Genomic DNA, 14,607 nt, shown 5'->3' with positions numbered 1-14,607 from the left:
TAGAATCACTAAGTATTCAATGCTTTGGGTTAAGAGATTTGTATCTAAATGTTTTTCACCTTTAATTATAAAAGTCTGAACTTAAGTGTTGAGCTGAATCACTTAGAGCTAATGTGTACTCTATATTCAGAAAGAACCCCCAAATCAATACCTGTCCAGAACATGGTAAAAGAATGTGGAAATAGTTGCGTATTCTTGGTTATATTTTACCTTAAAACTTTCAGGGAATTATTAGCTGAGAGTTATATAAACCATAATAACATGATTTGATAGACAGCTCTGAACCATTACATTGCTTCTAATCTCTGTGATAACCTAATTTTCTGGACACCTGATCACAGTCCTTTACAGTCTATATTGTTGTTAAGTGCTGTCCAGTCGACTCTGACTCATAGCAACCCTGTATAGGATTTCTAAGGAGCAGGTAGTGGGTTTGAACTGCTGACCTGGTAATTCACAGTTCAGTGCTGATTCTATAACACCCACCAAGAGTCTTTACAGCCTATGATGGGAAAGAAATACTTGATCTAGGAGACATTGTTCATCCCTGGGAACTCCAGTGTGCATTGTTGCACATAGGAAAAATGACATTTCCCAAACCCTTAGGTACCATAGTCTTTAAGTTGCCTTGCTTTGGGTTATGCTGTTGTCTATCAATACTCCATCAGAGTCAGTATTTTCACTGATAATAACCAGAAGTATCTAAGAATGACTATCTTCCCCTTTATTGAGAGACATGTAATTAATATTTCACTCAAAAAAACACACTTTGCAATTTTAGTCTTTAGGACCCTAAAAAATGTTATTTGTCTTCTTGCTGGCAAACTCTTTATGTTCCCCAGAACCTATTACATTTTTGTTTCTAATGAAATATACTTTATGCTTGCTGCAATAGAAGAAAATATTAATACATTTGTTTTTACTTACAATTGAGTCCCATAGCATAGAAACAGGGACAATGGAAAACTACAGTATTCATTGGGTGGGATGGTGGGAGGATTTAGTATTCAGTAGACACTAAACTGACAAATTTAAAATGCAGTTTGAATCCCACTGGCATATCTTATCTTGTAGCAGAAAATACAAACACAGTAGAAGACTTATTCAATAATCATGTACAATCTTTATTATTGATAAAAGTAATGGGTTTTTTTTTTGTTGTTGTTGTGTGTGTGTGTGTGTCTGTGTAATGTCAGCTTTTCCAAATGTTTAATGGGACAACATTTTAATGTTATAGAATCCTGGTGAAATATTCATTATTTTGAGAGATGAAGTAATTGGTGATACTGTGGAAGTTGAATTTACATCAAATAATAAGTGCATTAGAACACGGCCAACCTTTTGGAATAAGACAGTCTGGTGTATGAAAGCTTTAGGTAAGAACTTTCACGTTAAAAATATAAATCATCACTCTATGTTCTTTTAAATAAATTTATGATAAATGGTTTCATTTCCCTACAGAAACTAATATTGCTCTGCAGATGTTTCCTGTGTTTAGTTTTTTTTATACACCAGGTTGTTATTATTCATCTGGGTTCACATAAGTATGAATGTGCAAATTATGAGAATTTAGGTTAAATACCATGTGGTGAAATGATACCCAGTAACATGTTTTTAAATATGTCAGCAGGGAGCACTTTAATATATGCCACCTATGAAATATGAACCTAAAATTATTTGCTTTATTGTAACCTTAGGATTAACAGGTGTTTAAATTTATAGTCTTATTAGCAAATAATTTGAGAAGCAAATAATATAAAGAAGAATAGGACACCAAGTTTGAAACAAAACTCTTTAACAAGATACAATATGTAGATGACACAACCTTGCTTGCTGAAAGTGAATAGAAGTTGGAGCACTTGCTGTAGAATATTAAAGAGTACAACCTTCAGAATGGATTACAACTCAATGTAAAAAAAATAAAAATCCTCATAACTGTACCAATAAACAAAGTTATGATAAATGGAGAAAAGATTGAAATTGTCAATGATTTCGTTTTCTTGGAACCATAATCAGTGCTCATAGAAATAGCACTCAATAAATAAAACAATGTATGGCATTTGGCAAAACTGCTACAAAATGCCACTTTAAAATATTACAAAGGAAATATCTGAGTTATCTATAGCAGTCATACCACAGATGGGTGTCTTAAATAAACAGAAGTTTATTCTATCACAGTTTAGGAGACTAAAGTCCAAATTTAAAATGCTGGCTCTTGGAGAAAACTTTTCTTGTTTGTTGGCTCTGGGAAAAAGCCCTTGTTTCCTTTCAAAATCTGTAGGCCCAGCATTCCTGCGAGATCTCCATGTATTTTGGCTTCTTGAGTCTAGGATCCTCAGAGAGAAGGGGCACCAGGATCAAAGGGCACACTCCACTCCAGGTTCTTCTGTCTCATGGCAGTAGATTCCTCTTTCTCTGTTTATTTCTTTCTCCTTTTATATCTCAAAAGAGATCAACTTAAGATAAAACCTAATCTTGTAGACTGCATTAGACCTTACTAATATCACAGAAGTGAAGATTGACAACACATATAATAATTACTTCAGATCAGGGCTTATCACATCAGGTCACACCATGCAGGAAGTGATTATATTATATAATATGTTATAATGAGGAGTTATTACATCTTAACTGTGTGGCATTGTAGAATTCATTCTAGACTGCAAACCATGAGGTCATCAATTCAAACCTACCAGCTGCTCCTCGGGAATCCTATATAGGATCCCTATGAATTTAAACCAATTCGATGGCTCTTAACAACTGCTACACTAATAAGAATCTTAGCCCAATCAAATTGACGCAATACCTTAACTATCACAGCAAAGATGTCACTTTGAGAACTCAGGTATACCTGAACCTAGCCATATAATTTTCAATCACCTCATGTACAAGTGAAAGTTTGACAATGAATAAAAAAGACCATAGAAGAATTGATGCTTTTGAGTTATAGTGTTGGCTAAAATTACTGAATGTACCATGGAATTCCAGAAGAGCAAACAAATTTATCTTGGAAGAAGTACAGACAGAATATTCCTTAGAAACAAGTATAGTGAGATTTTATTTCTCATACTTCATATGTGTTATCAGGAGGGAATTGTCCCTTTAGAAGGATCAATGATTGACTTATGAATAAAAACAATGTGAGGATGATGCTGGACAGGGCAGTGCTTCATTCTGTGTGCTTATGGTTGCTATAAGGAAAAGCCACTTCTACTCATAATTAACAACAAAAACAAATGTGTAATTGTGATCAATTTTCTTGAAGCACAACAGTAAAACTAAGAGAATTTAAAGGAAGGAAGTCTTAATAACAACCTAAGATGTGCAATTGACAAAACCTCCATTAAAAAAAAAAAAAAAAAAGTTGAAAACTGCCTTGGTGAGAAAAACGCAGGAAAATTGAACTGCAGAAACAGATGAAGATCCCCATCACAGCTATGTATTTGTTATTGGAGGATAGTAATGACTATACTACTATACTATGAGAATTTTGTTGTAAAACCTTATTCCATCCTTACTACAGCCCTGGTCTTGCCACTTTAGACTTATTTTTGTTTTAAAAACTCAAAGAATGCTTAATCACAATTTGAGTTCCTTGAGGGTACCTAAACTGAAGTTTTGGTGTGCTCTAAATCAAAGAGCACAGAATTTGGGGGGAAAGGGTTACAAAGATGTAAAGACTGACTTCAGAAATTTGTTGACCTATATTGAGGATCTGTTGAGAAACAAGTTTTACATTTTGACATTTTTGCTGAATAAAGTTTTCTATGATTTTGTAGTGATAGTTTATCATACTCATATTATGTTAAGACAATTATACATCACTCCAAAAAGGTTAGTGTTTTGCTTTTATTTCAATTACAATTTTAGTATGCATTATTATATCTTAAGGATATTCTCCCTTAAAAAAACAATACATTCTGCTTTAAATAATTAAGTGATACTGTTGTTAAGTGGTGTTGAGTTGGTTTCAAGTCATAGCAACCATTCATAGGGAATCTGAAGAGCAACTGGTGAGTTGGAAACACCAACCTCGTAATTCAAACCGACCATGGGGTCTAGTGCTTATCGTACAGTGCTACACCAATGACAGTGTTTACTAAAATTGTTATGAATTTTTAAAGCCTTTCTTCATATTCTCTAAAAGCTGCAATAATGTGATATATATATATAGTTCTGGTGTGGCGCTGTGGGTTAATGCGCCAGACTGCAAAGCCGTAACTCACCAGCTGCTCCTTGGAAACCTGATATAGGGTCCCTATAGGTCGGAATCGACTCAAAGGCACTTAACAACAACATATACGTATACATATTAAATATCCACCTCTTAACTCTTGTTTGTATTTTATAAGATTTTCCTGCTGGCTCTGTCAGTGTAAATATCTACAGTAATGGAATTGTTAAGGCGACAACAGAGATAAAATACTATACAACAGCAAAGGAGATAGTGTTTCGAGTGGCAGATCCAGGATATGGAACATGTCAGGTAAGTTGATCGTTCCATGATGTTAATAATAAAGTAAGCTAAAGAGCTAATGTGGGAAAAGAGAATGCATGCTTTAAAGTCTAAATGTTGATTGAATGAGTTACTGATCAATAATAACAGAAGAAGCTAACCTCTGTGGTACATAGATGCAGATAAATTAGTTTGCTTATGTCAGGTCATTCCAGATAATGTCAAATGAAGACAGACTATCCATTACAAAATAGCTTTTGTAATAGGCTCATTTCAAAGCTGTTACAGAGCAGATAAAGAAAGAGAGAGGATTAAGGAGAACTCTTAAGACAGTAATTTCCTCTTTATCCAGATTTGGACAGCACAAAATTAAAAGAAACTGTTTTGGGGTTAAGGAGTCAGACATACCAAGTATATCATCAGAACGGGAGTATACGTTGTTAATTAAGAAATTATTATTTCCAAGTGGAAATTTTCAAGCTTAGTATATCTTTTTCTTAAATTCCATTTACCGTAGTTACCTGGGCAAAAACTGTTATTTATATTAGTAATGTTTATTGGGAATAAGAAATTATCTAAAAATTTCTAATGATATATGAAATGGCATTTTGAAGCCCAATATTAATTCCTCACTTGTAACAAAGTTGTTAGTTGTTGTCGAGTCATCTCTGACTCATAGTGATCCTATGCAGAACAGAATAAAGTACTGCGGTGAAGACCTGGTGAGGCACTTCTAATGCAGAACACAATAAAGCACAGAACAGAAAAGAACAGAACAGAAAAAAAGCACAACAGTGAAGACCTGGTGAGGAGCTTCTAATTTTCTCAAAAGTCAATTGCATGGAATTTTTTCAGGGGACATATAGGTTCAGAATCCACTGCCTACATTGAAAATGTCCTTTCATTTTGCTGTTGTTCTCAGGTGCTTTTGGGTAGGTTCTGACTAATATTGACTATGCACAGCAGAACGAAATACTGCACAGACCTGCACCATCTTACAACTGTTGCTAAGCCTGAGCCCACTGTTGTTGCTACTGTGTCAATCCATCCCATTGTGGGTCTTCTTTTTTTTTTATGAACCTCCCTCCATATTCCAAGTCTCTTGATAATATGTCCAAACTACAAAAAGGGAACCCTTGATCATCCTCATTTAGAAGGAACATTCTGCTTGTACCTCTTCTAAAACAGATTTTTTTGTTCTTCTGGAAATCCACAGTACTTTCAATATTCTTCACCAACACCAAATTCAAATGCATCAATTCTTCTCTGCTCTTCCTTATTTATTGTACAACTTTAACATGAATATGAGCAATTACAAATACCTTAGCTTGTGTTAGGTTCACCTTAGTCCTCAAACTGACGTCTTTGTAGCAAATTTTCTTAATGCAATACGTTATTTGATTTCTTCACTTATGCTTCTATGAATATTGATTGGGGATTTAATTAAATCCAAGTTTTTAAAATCTTCAACCTTTTGTCCATTTATCGGGTTGTTATTTTTTGGTCCACTTGTCAGGATTTTTGTTTTCTTTTTATTGAGGTACAATCCATACTGAAAGCTGTTTCTTTGATATTCATCAGTAAGTATTTTAAGTCCTCCTTGCTCTCAGCATACAATGTTGTGTCATCTGCATATTGGAGGTGTTAATGTGTCTTCCTCCAATCCTGATATCATTTCTATAATCCAGGGTCTTAGATTATTTGCTCAGCATACAGAAGGAACACGTATGGTAAATGATGCAACCCTTATGCACAATACTTTATTATGAGCCAGTCAATCAAAAGCCTTTGCATAGTCAATAAAGCAAAAGTAAATATCTTTCTGGTATTCTCTGCTTTCAGCCAAGATGCATCTGATGTCAGCAATGTTACCCTCGTTACAAGTCCTCTTCTGATTCTGCCTTGAATTTCTGGAAGCTCCTTGTTGGTGTACTGTTGCAACAGTTTTTGAATTATTTTCAGTATAATTTCAATTGCCTATATTTTAATGATATAGTTTGATGATGACATTCTGTTGAGTCACCTTTCTTTGGAATGGGCACAAATATGAATCTTTTCCAATCAACTGGCCAGGTAGCTGTCTTCTATAATTGTTGACATAGATGAGTGAGCACCTAGTTTTGACATTAGTAAGTAAACATTGCATCAGTTTGTTGAAGCATTTCAATTTGTATTCTATCAGTTCCTGGAGGCTTGTTCGTTGCCAGCGCCTTCATTCCATCTTGGATTTCTTCCTTCAAGATCATTGGCTCTTGATCATATTCTGCCTCTTGAAATGGTTGAACATCGACCATTTATTTATGGTACAGTGACTCTGTGTATTCCTTCCATCTTCTTTTAATAGTTTCTGCATCATTCAATAATTTACCCAAAGAATCTCTGAATAACACAAGTTGAGCTTGTATTTTTTTCTTCAGTTCCCTCAGCTTGCGGAAGCTAAGTGTATTCTTACGTTTTGTCTTTCTAATTCCTGGTCTTTGTACATTTCAGTATGTTCGACTTTGTCTTCTTGAACTGCCTTTTGAAATATTCTATTCAGCTTATTTTATCACCTCATTTGTTCTGTATGTTTTAGCATCTCTATGCTGGAGAGCAAGTATCAGAGTCTCTTCTGACATCCATTTTGGTCTTTTCCTTCTTTCTTGTCTCTTTAATAACCTTTTGCTTTCTTTCTGCATGATGTTCTTGAAGTCATCCCTCAACTCATCTTTTCTTCAGTCTTTGGTGCTGAATGCATTAAATATGATCTTGGCATGATGTTTAAACTCAGATGGGGTATGTTTAAGATTATATTTTAGCTATTGTGGACTTGTTTTAATTTTCTTCAGCTTCAGCCTGACCTTGCATATGAACTATTTATAATCTGTTCCAGTCTGCCATTGACCTTGCTTTGGCTGATTATATGGCACTTTTCCACTGTCTTTCCACAAATGAAATTAATTTGAATTCTGTGTATTTCATCTGGTGAGGTCTTTTGTATAGTCATCTTTTAGTTGTTTAAAAAAAGTATTTGCAATGAAGAACTTATTGATTTTGCACAATTCTCTCATGCAATCTCCAGCATACATCCTATCACCAAGGCCATATTTTCCAACTACTGATCCTTCCTCTTTGTTTCCAACATTTGCATTCTAATTGCTAGTAATTATAAATACACCTTGACTGCATGCATTATCAATTTCAGACAGAAGAAGTTCAATTTAATACTTCAATTTCATCTTCACTTTAGTGGTGTGGTGCATAAATTTTAATAATAATGGTATTAACTGGTCATCCTTGTAGGCGTATGGATATTATCTTATCAGACAGCATTGTACTTCAAGTCAGCTCTTGATATGCTCTTTTTGATGATGAATGTAACGCCATTCCTACTCAATTCGTTATTACTGGCATAGTTCACCATGTGATTGTCAGATTCAAAATGGCCAATATCAGTCAATTTTAGCTCACTAATGCCAAGGATATCAATGTTTATGCATCCCATTTCATTCGGACAATTTCCAATTTTCCTAGCTTCATACGTCATACATTCCATGTTATGATTATTGATGGATGTTTACAGCTGTTTCTCCTCATTTTGAGTTGTTCTCCATCACCAAATGAAGGTTCTGAAGGCATTGCTCCATTCACATCATCACAGTCAACTCTACTTTGAGAAGGCATACTAGGCATACATAGGCATACTATGAAGAGTTGTACTCCAAAAATTTTGAAAACTTAGAAGAGATGAATCTATTTTTAGAAAAACACAACCTCCCTAAACTTACACAGAGTGAAGTAGGAAACCTGAAGAGAAATTGATCAGGTCATCAATAATCTCCCAGCCAAATGTTCAGGTCCAGATGGCTTCACTGGTGAGTTTTACCAAACATTCACAGAAGAGCTGTCACCAATTCTACTCAAATTATCCCAGAATATAGAAGAGGATGGAAAACTTCCTAACACATTATATGAAGCAAGCATAGCCCTCATACCAAAACCAGGGAAAGACATCACTAAGAAAGAAAATTAGACCAATATCCCTCATGAACTTAGATGCAAAAATTCTCAACAAAATCCTAGCCAACAGAATCCAATAGCATATCAAAAAAATAATACATCATGACCAAGTGGGATTCATATCATGGATGCAAGGATGGTTCAACATTAGAAAAACAATCAGTGTAATTCACCATGTCAATAAGAAAAAGAAAAAGAACCACATGATCATATTGACTGATGCAGAAAAGACATTTGACAAAATCCAACATCCATTCCTGATAAAAACACCAAACAGAGTAGGAATGGAAGGGAAATTGCTGAACATAATTACGTGCATACATACAAAACCAACAGCCTACATTACTCTCAATGGAGAGAAACTGAAAGCCTTCCCTATGCCAACAGGAACCAGACAAGGATGCCCTTTATCACCACTCCTACTCAATACTGTGTTGGAAGTATTAGCCAGAGCTATACAACAAGATAGGGGAATTAAGGAATCCAAATTGGCAAAGAAGAAGTAAAACTCTCTCTGTTTGCAGACAATATGACCCCAAAGGCTCAGTAAAAAAGTTACTAGACTTGATTGAAAGATTCAGCGGTGGCAGGGTATAAGATCAACGCACAAAAATTAGTTGGATTCCTCTATACTAATAATGACAGTGCTGAAAAGGATGGTAGGAAAGTAATACCATTTACAAGTGCTGCCCAAAGGATGAACTATCTAGGAATAAATGTAACCAGAGAAACAAAAGACCTATACAAAGAAAACTGTGAAACACTACTACAAGAAACCAAAAAGACTTAAAAAAATGGCAGAATATACCATGCTCCTGATGGGAAGACTTAACATTGTAAAAATGTCAATACTGTCTAAAGCAATCTGCACGTATAATGCAACCCCAATCCAGATTTCAACAACATACTTCAAAGAGATAGAAAAAACCATTACAAACTTTATATGGAAAGGAAAGAGACCCATGATAAGTAAAACACTGCTTAGAAAGAAGATTAAAGTTAGAAGCCTTTCACGCCCTGATTTCAAAATTTACTACATGGCTACAGTGGTTAAAACAGCTTGGTACTGGTACAATGAAAGATACATTGATCAATGAACCAGAATCCAGAATTTAACCCATCCACGTACAGCCAACTGATTTTTGACAAAGGGCCTAAGTATATTGCATGGGGAGGAGATAGTCTCTTCAACAAATTGTTCTGGCAGAACTGGAAAGTGATATGTAAAAGATTGAAACAAGACCTTTACCTCAAGCTGTATACCAAAACTGACTCAGCATGGATTAAAGACCTAAATTTGAATCCCAGAATTATAAGGGCCATCAATGAAAAACTTGGGACAATTTTGAGGGCTCTAATACAGGATGCACACAGACTACCAAATATTTTGAAACCTCCACAAAAAAAAGTAGACAAAATAGATGATTGGGACATACTAAATATTAAAAACTTCTGTGCATCTGTGCATCAAAAGACTTCACCAAAAGAATAAAAAGGAAACCCACAGAATGGGAAAAAACCTTTTGCTGATACATCAGACAAGGGACTCATTTCTAAAATATTTAGGAAACTACAACACCTCTACAGAAAACAGTCAAATAACCCCATTAAAAAATGGGCATAGGACATGAACAGACACTACCATAGAGGAGATTCGGGCAGCCAACAAACATATGAAGAAATGTTCATGTTCACTACCCATTAGAGAGATGCAAATCAAAACAACAATGAGATATCATCTCATACCTGCAATAACAGAAAAGATAAAAAATCTAGAGGACAATAAATGCTGGCAAGGATGTGGAGAGACTGGGAACCTCCTACATTGTTGGTGAGATTGCAAAATCATTCAGCCTCTCTGGAAAGCAATATGGCACTTCCTCAGATGGTTGGAAATACAAGTACCTCATGTTCCAGCAATTCCTCTACTTGGTATTTACCCACAAGAAATACGAGCTATAACAAGAGTAGATATATGCACACCAATGTTCATAGCAGCACTATTTACAATAGCAAAAAGATGGAGACAGCCAAAGTGCCCATCAACTGAAGAATGGATAAACAAACTTTGGTGCATACATACAATGGAATATTATGCTATCTTGAAGAATAGCAAAGAAGCTGCAAGCCATTGAATAACAAGAATGAACCTTAAGGGAATTATGCTGGGTGAAATTAGTCAGTCACAAAAGGAGAAATACTGTTGATGTTGTTGTTGTTGTTATGTGCTGTGGAGTCGGTTCCGACTCATAGCGACCCTACACAGAGTTTCCGAGGCTGTAAATCTTTACGGGAGCAGACTGCCTCATCTTTCTCCCGCAGAACCGCTGGTAGTTTCGAACTGCCGACCTTGAGGTTCACAGCCCGATTCGTAACCATTATTGTAAAAATTTAAGAAAAATACCCATACTAAAAGGGAACAACAACAACAAAATTGTTGTTTACTGGGATATAGGGGGTTGGTCGAGGGGAAGGAAGTGACGGTGGACACAGGATAGGGAATAGACACAGAAAACTTTGGGTTCTGGGTGGGGGCAATACACAAGAAGGATGAGGGGAATAGATGAACAAGGCGGATGGAGAATATTTAGGCAGGTTTGTATGTGCTAAGTGTGACAGAGGTAAACAGTAATGTATGCTCAACCTTAGAACAACAGGACTCTGGGATACACGGATTAAGGCATGGTTTGAATGTGTAAAAGAGGAGAAATAATATTGATATGCTTGGCTGTCTTTTGAATCTTAGTTTCTTTTGCCTACTCTTGTAAAATAGACACTTGAGGCAGAGAGAAAGGAATAGTCAGAAGTATCACCATAGATAGCTTTTAAGTCAATCTTCAGTCTATAACTGATTGGAATACCTAAAATGGGGCTAGAACTTGCCCAGTGAAGAAGGCTTCTTGCAAAACCTTTGCATTTCATAAGATCACAGGTAGAAACCTTATCCCCATCCAGAATCTTCAAATCTTATGAGGTGGGAAATTTCCACTTGAAAGGACAAGCAGACCAGACTGGAATGGCTAGAAGAAAAACAGATGCTTCTTGAAAGAAACACCAGGAGGAAAAATCAAAAACAATAATGGCAGTCTTATTGACTACTACAAGAACAAGCAAGTTGTTCACGAGGGAGCCATCGAGACAAGTCGTTGGGTCTCCTATGGGCAAACCCCCTTCCAAAACTGAGACTCAAGGGGAATACACGAGCAGTTATGTAGTTTACTGGTGACCACGTTGGTCTATTAATAAGGGGGAGTGGGGAAAAAACAGCAATGAAGTTGTGAGCTAAATCTGACCATGTCAACCTGGATTAAAACCTCGTTGGCCAGCAGTATAGTGACACCTGGGGACTCCTGAGCCCAGGGACAGGGACATAGCCAGAGAGGACTAGAGTGGAGAGTGAAGTGTCCAGCTGATATGATGTGAGGGGAAATGCACACGAACAGCCATACTTGCAGAGAGTACCAATTTGACCTGATTTCAATGGCTGCATGATCAGAACTTGACTAGAGGAAGAAAGAAGAGGTAAAAAAGAGTAATCCTCTACAACTGGATGAACTTGACCTATACTTATGGATATAATAGCTCAAAAGAGGGAATGAATCTTTACAATGAGGATCATTCCTGCCTCCTCAGTATAGAAGGTTGACAGGAATGGGCAACTTAGATATTGGCTACCCAAAATTGGGGGGGTACAAAGTGACTGGCTTACATGCTTTCAAGAGGAACCCTAGTTTCAGAGGGTGTGAGGGAAGGTAATATCTCCACTGAGTGGTTTCCAACCTGTCTGGACAAGGCTGGTGAAAGGAGATGGGATAAGACTTTTGCAGTTCATTAGTGAATAATTGCTATCAGGACTGATTGTGAATGTTGTAAATGTAAAGGTAGACATTTTGTAACTAAAGGAAGGGAGTGGTTAATCTTGCAGCCCAGGAGCAGAGGACCCTAGGATCATCAAGGGAAAAGGGCATAGTGCAGGATCCTATCCAGAGAAACTGAGCCACCAGAGATGCAGGCAGAGATGATGACATGGAAAGATGGAGGGGCTATCATTCAATGCACAATAAAAACTTTAAAAAATATAGTATATGGAATTATTAGTCCTCAATTACCAAAAACGTATACTAGTTCTCAAAATACATTTTTGTTAATTTTGCTATTAGGGAAAATAACACACCCTTGTATATAGTGAAAATTAAATGTGATCTATGAATTCTGCATAGGTTTCATAATGGCAAATATGCAAGTCATAATTTCTTCTACAGCTTTGAGTTAATTGAATTATATATATATCTGAGATAAGTAGAAGATAGTGATTAATTCTTACCATCATTCAAAAATGTAAGTGAAAACTGAGCAGTAAGAAAGTATTGTCATTGGGTCTTTGGATTTCTCCCCTCCATCAATCCCTAGTGATCTAGTGAAAGGAATATTAGACAATCACAGATTAATTCAGGTTTTCATTGCCAGAAAGAAGTATTTGATTTTGTATGAGGAGATTACAAGTACCATCACAGATGGAAGTGACATTAAGAGAGTAAGTTTAATTTATGTATTTTAAAATAGGTTAGGAGTCTTGCTAATCTCTGGATGCTACGGCTCGCATTCTTGGCTGCTAATTAAAAGATTGAGTGAAATCCACCTAGAAGCTTTCAGGAGGGCCTGGAATCTACCTCAGATAAATAAACCATTGAAAACTCACTTCTACTCTGACATATATGGTATTGCCATGAATAGAAATTGATTCAATGAAAATGGTTTAGAGATTTTGCTACTTAGAAGTTTAACTATTCTGTGACTGGGTTCTTAGATTAGATCAAACTCTATTGCAAACCTGGAAGAAAGAAAAAAATGAAATTCTGTAGAATCATAGACTATATAAGACATGGTATACCTCCAAATCCACTGACTTTTGGGCCTCATGAGTTCTCCTTATTCTGATAAAAATGGTGAAAGATCGACTTTACCTGAAATTATGAAGGGACCACGGTGACATTTTCTGTGCACTCCAATGTTCATAACAGCACTATTTACAATAACAAAAGGATGGAGTGCATATGTGTTTTAGTGTGGCTTGTTCCTGGAGGTTGAAGGCCAGCCAACAATGTGCTTTTTACAGGAACTCTGGGGTATTCTTTTGACATTTGGTTTTGCTTTCAAATGTTACTGTTGTTACGTACATTCAAGTTGGGTCTGACTCATACTAACCCTCTGCACAACAGAACCTAACACTGCCTGATGCTGTACAATCCTATAATGTTTGGGCCTTTTTTGCTGCTGCTGTCTATCTCTTTGGGGTTTTCCTGTTGTTGACTGACCTTCCATTTTACCAAGAATGATATGCTTCTCCAGGGGTTGGTCCTTAACAGATAAAGTGTCCAAAACATGAGAGATTCAGGCTTCTAAGGAGCATTCTGACTATACTACCTCAACACAGATTAGTTTAGTCTTCTGGTAATCCATGGTAATTTCACTGTTCTTTTACAACACCATAATTCAAATGCATTGATTTTTCTCAGGTCTTCCTTATTCAGTGCTCTACTTTTACATGCATGTGAGGTGATTGAATGCTCCATGACTTGGAACAGGCACATCCTAGTTCTAATCTGATATCTTTGCTCTTTAACACTTTAGAGAGTTTTTTTTGCAGCAGATTTACTGAATGCAATAGTCTGTCTTTTGATTTCTTGATTGCTGCTTCCATAAGGGTTGATTATGGATTCAAGCAAAATGAAGTGTTTGCCAACTTCAAACTTTTCTCCATTTATCATGATGTTATTTACTGGACCAGTTGTCAGGGTTTTAATTTTCTTTACATTGAGGTGCAATCCATACTGAGAATTATAGTCTTTGAGTCCTCTTCACTTCCAGCAAATAAGGTTATATCATCTACATACTGCAATCCTGACGCCAGAATATTTTTGGTATAATCCAGTTTCTCAGATAATTTGCTCAGCATACAGATTAAATCTCAAAGGATAAATTCTTAAACGATTCTTGTTCTGTTCAAACAATTATCTCTTTTTTTTTCTTTCTTAGTTTCTTGTTTAAATAGTTGATTTATTTTTAAGTAATATAATCATATAAACATATTCCTCTTATATATCCCTAGAGATGAATGAAAGTTAAAATGATTGATCACAGATTAGTTGTTG

General features: G+C 36.0%; 1 protein-coding gene across 1 annotated transcript in view; it reads left to right on the top strand.

The window, feature by feature from the left end:
- The window catches only part of BANK1 (B-cell scaffold protein with ankyrin repeats 1), a 538,680-nt gene that overhangs the window by 125,605 nt on the left and 398,468 nt on the right, over positions 1–14,607 (top strand). The window contains exons 3-4 of the mRNA XM_006872727.1: positions 1,238–1,376; positions 4,353–4,486. Coding sequence (XP_006872789.1) covers positions 1,238–1,376; positions 4,353–4,486 — 273 coding nt within the window. The remainder of the gene's footprint in view (positions 1–1,237; positions 1,377–4,352; positions 4,487–14,607) is intronic.

This window comes from Chrysochloris asiatica, unplaced genomic scaffold (genome assembly GCF_000296735.1).
Source record: "Chrysochloris asiatica unplaced genomic scaffold, ChrAsi1.0 scaffold00211, whole genome shotgun sequence".
Classification (NCBI taxonomy): Eukaryota; Metazoa; Chordata; class Mammalia; order Afrosoricida; family Chrysochloridae; genus Chrysochloris; species Chrysochloris asiatica.
Note: the sequence above shows the minus strand (reverse complement) of the source record. Positions and strands in the feature narration are given on the sequence as shown.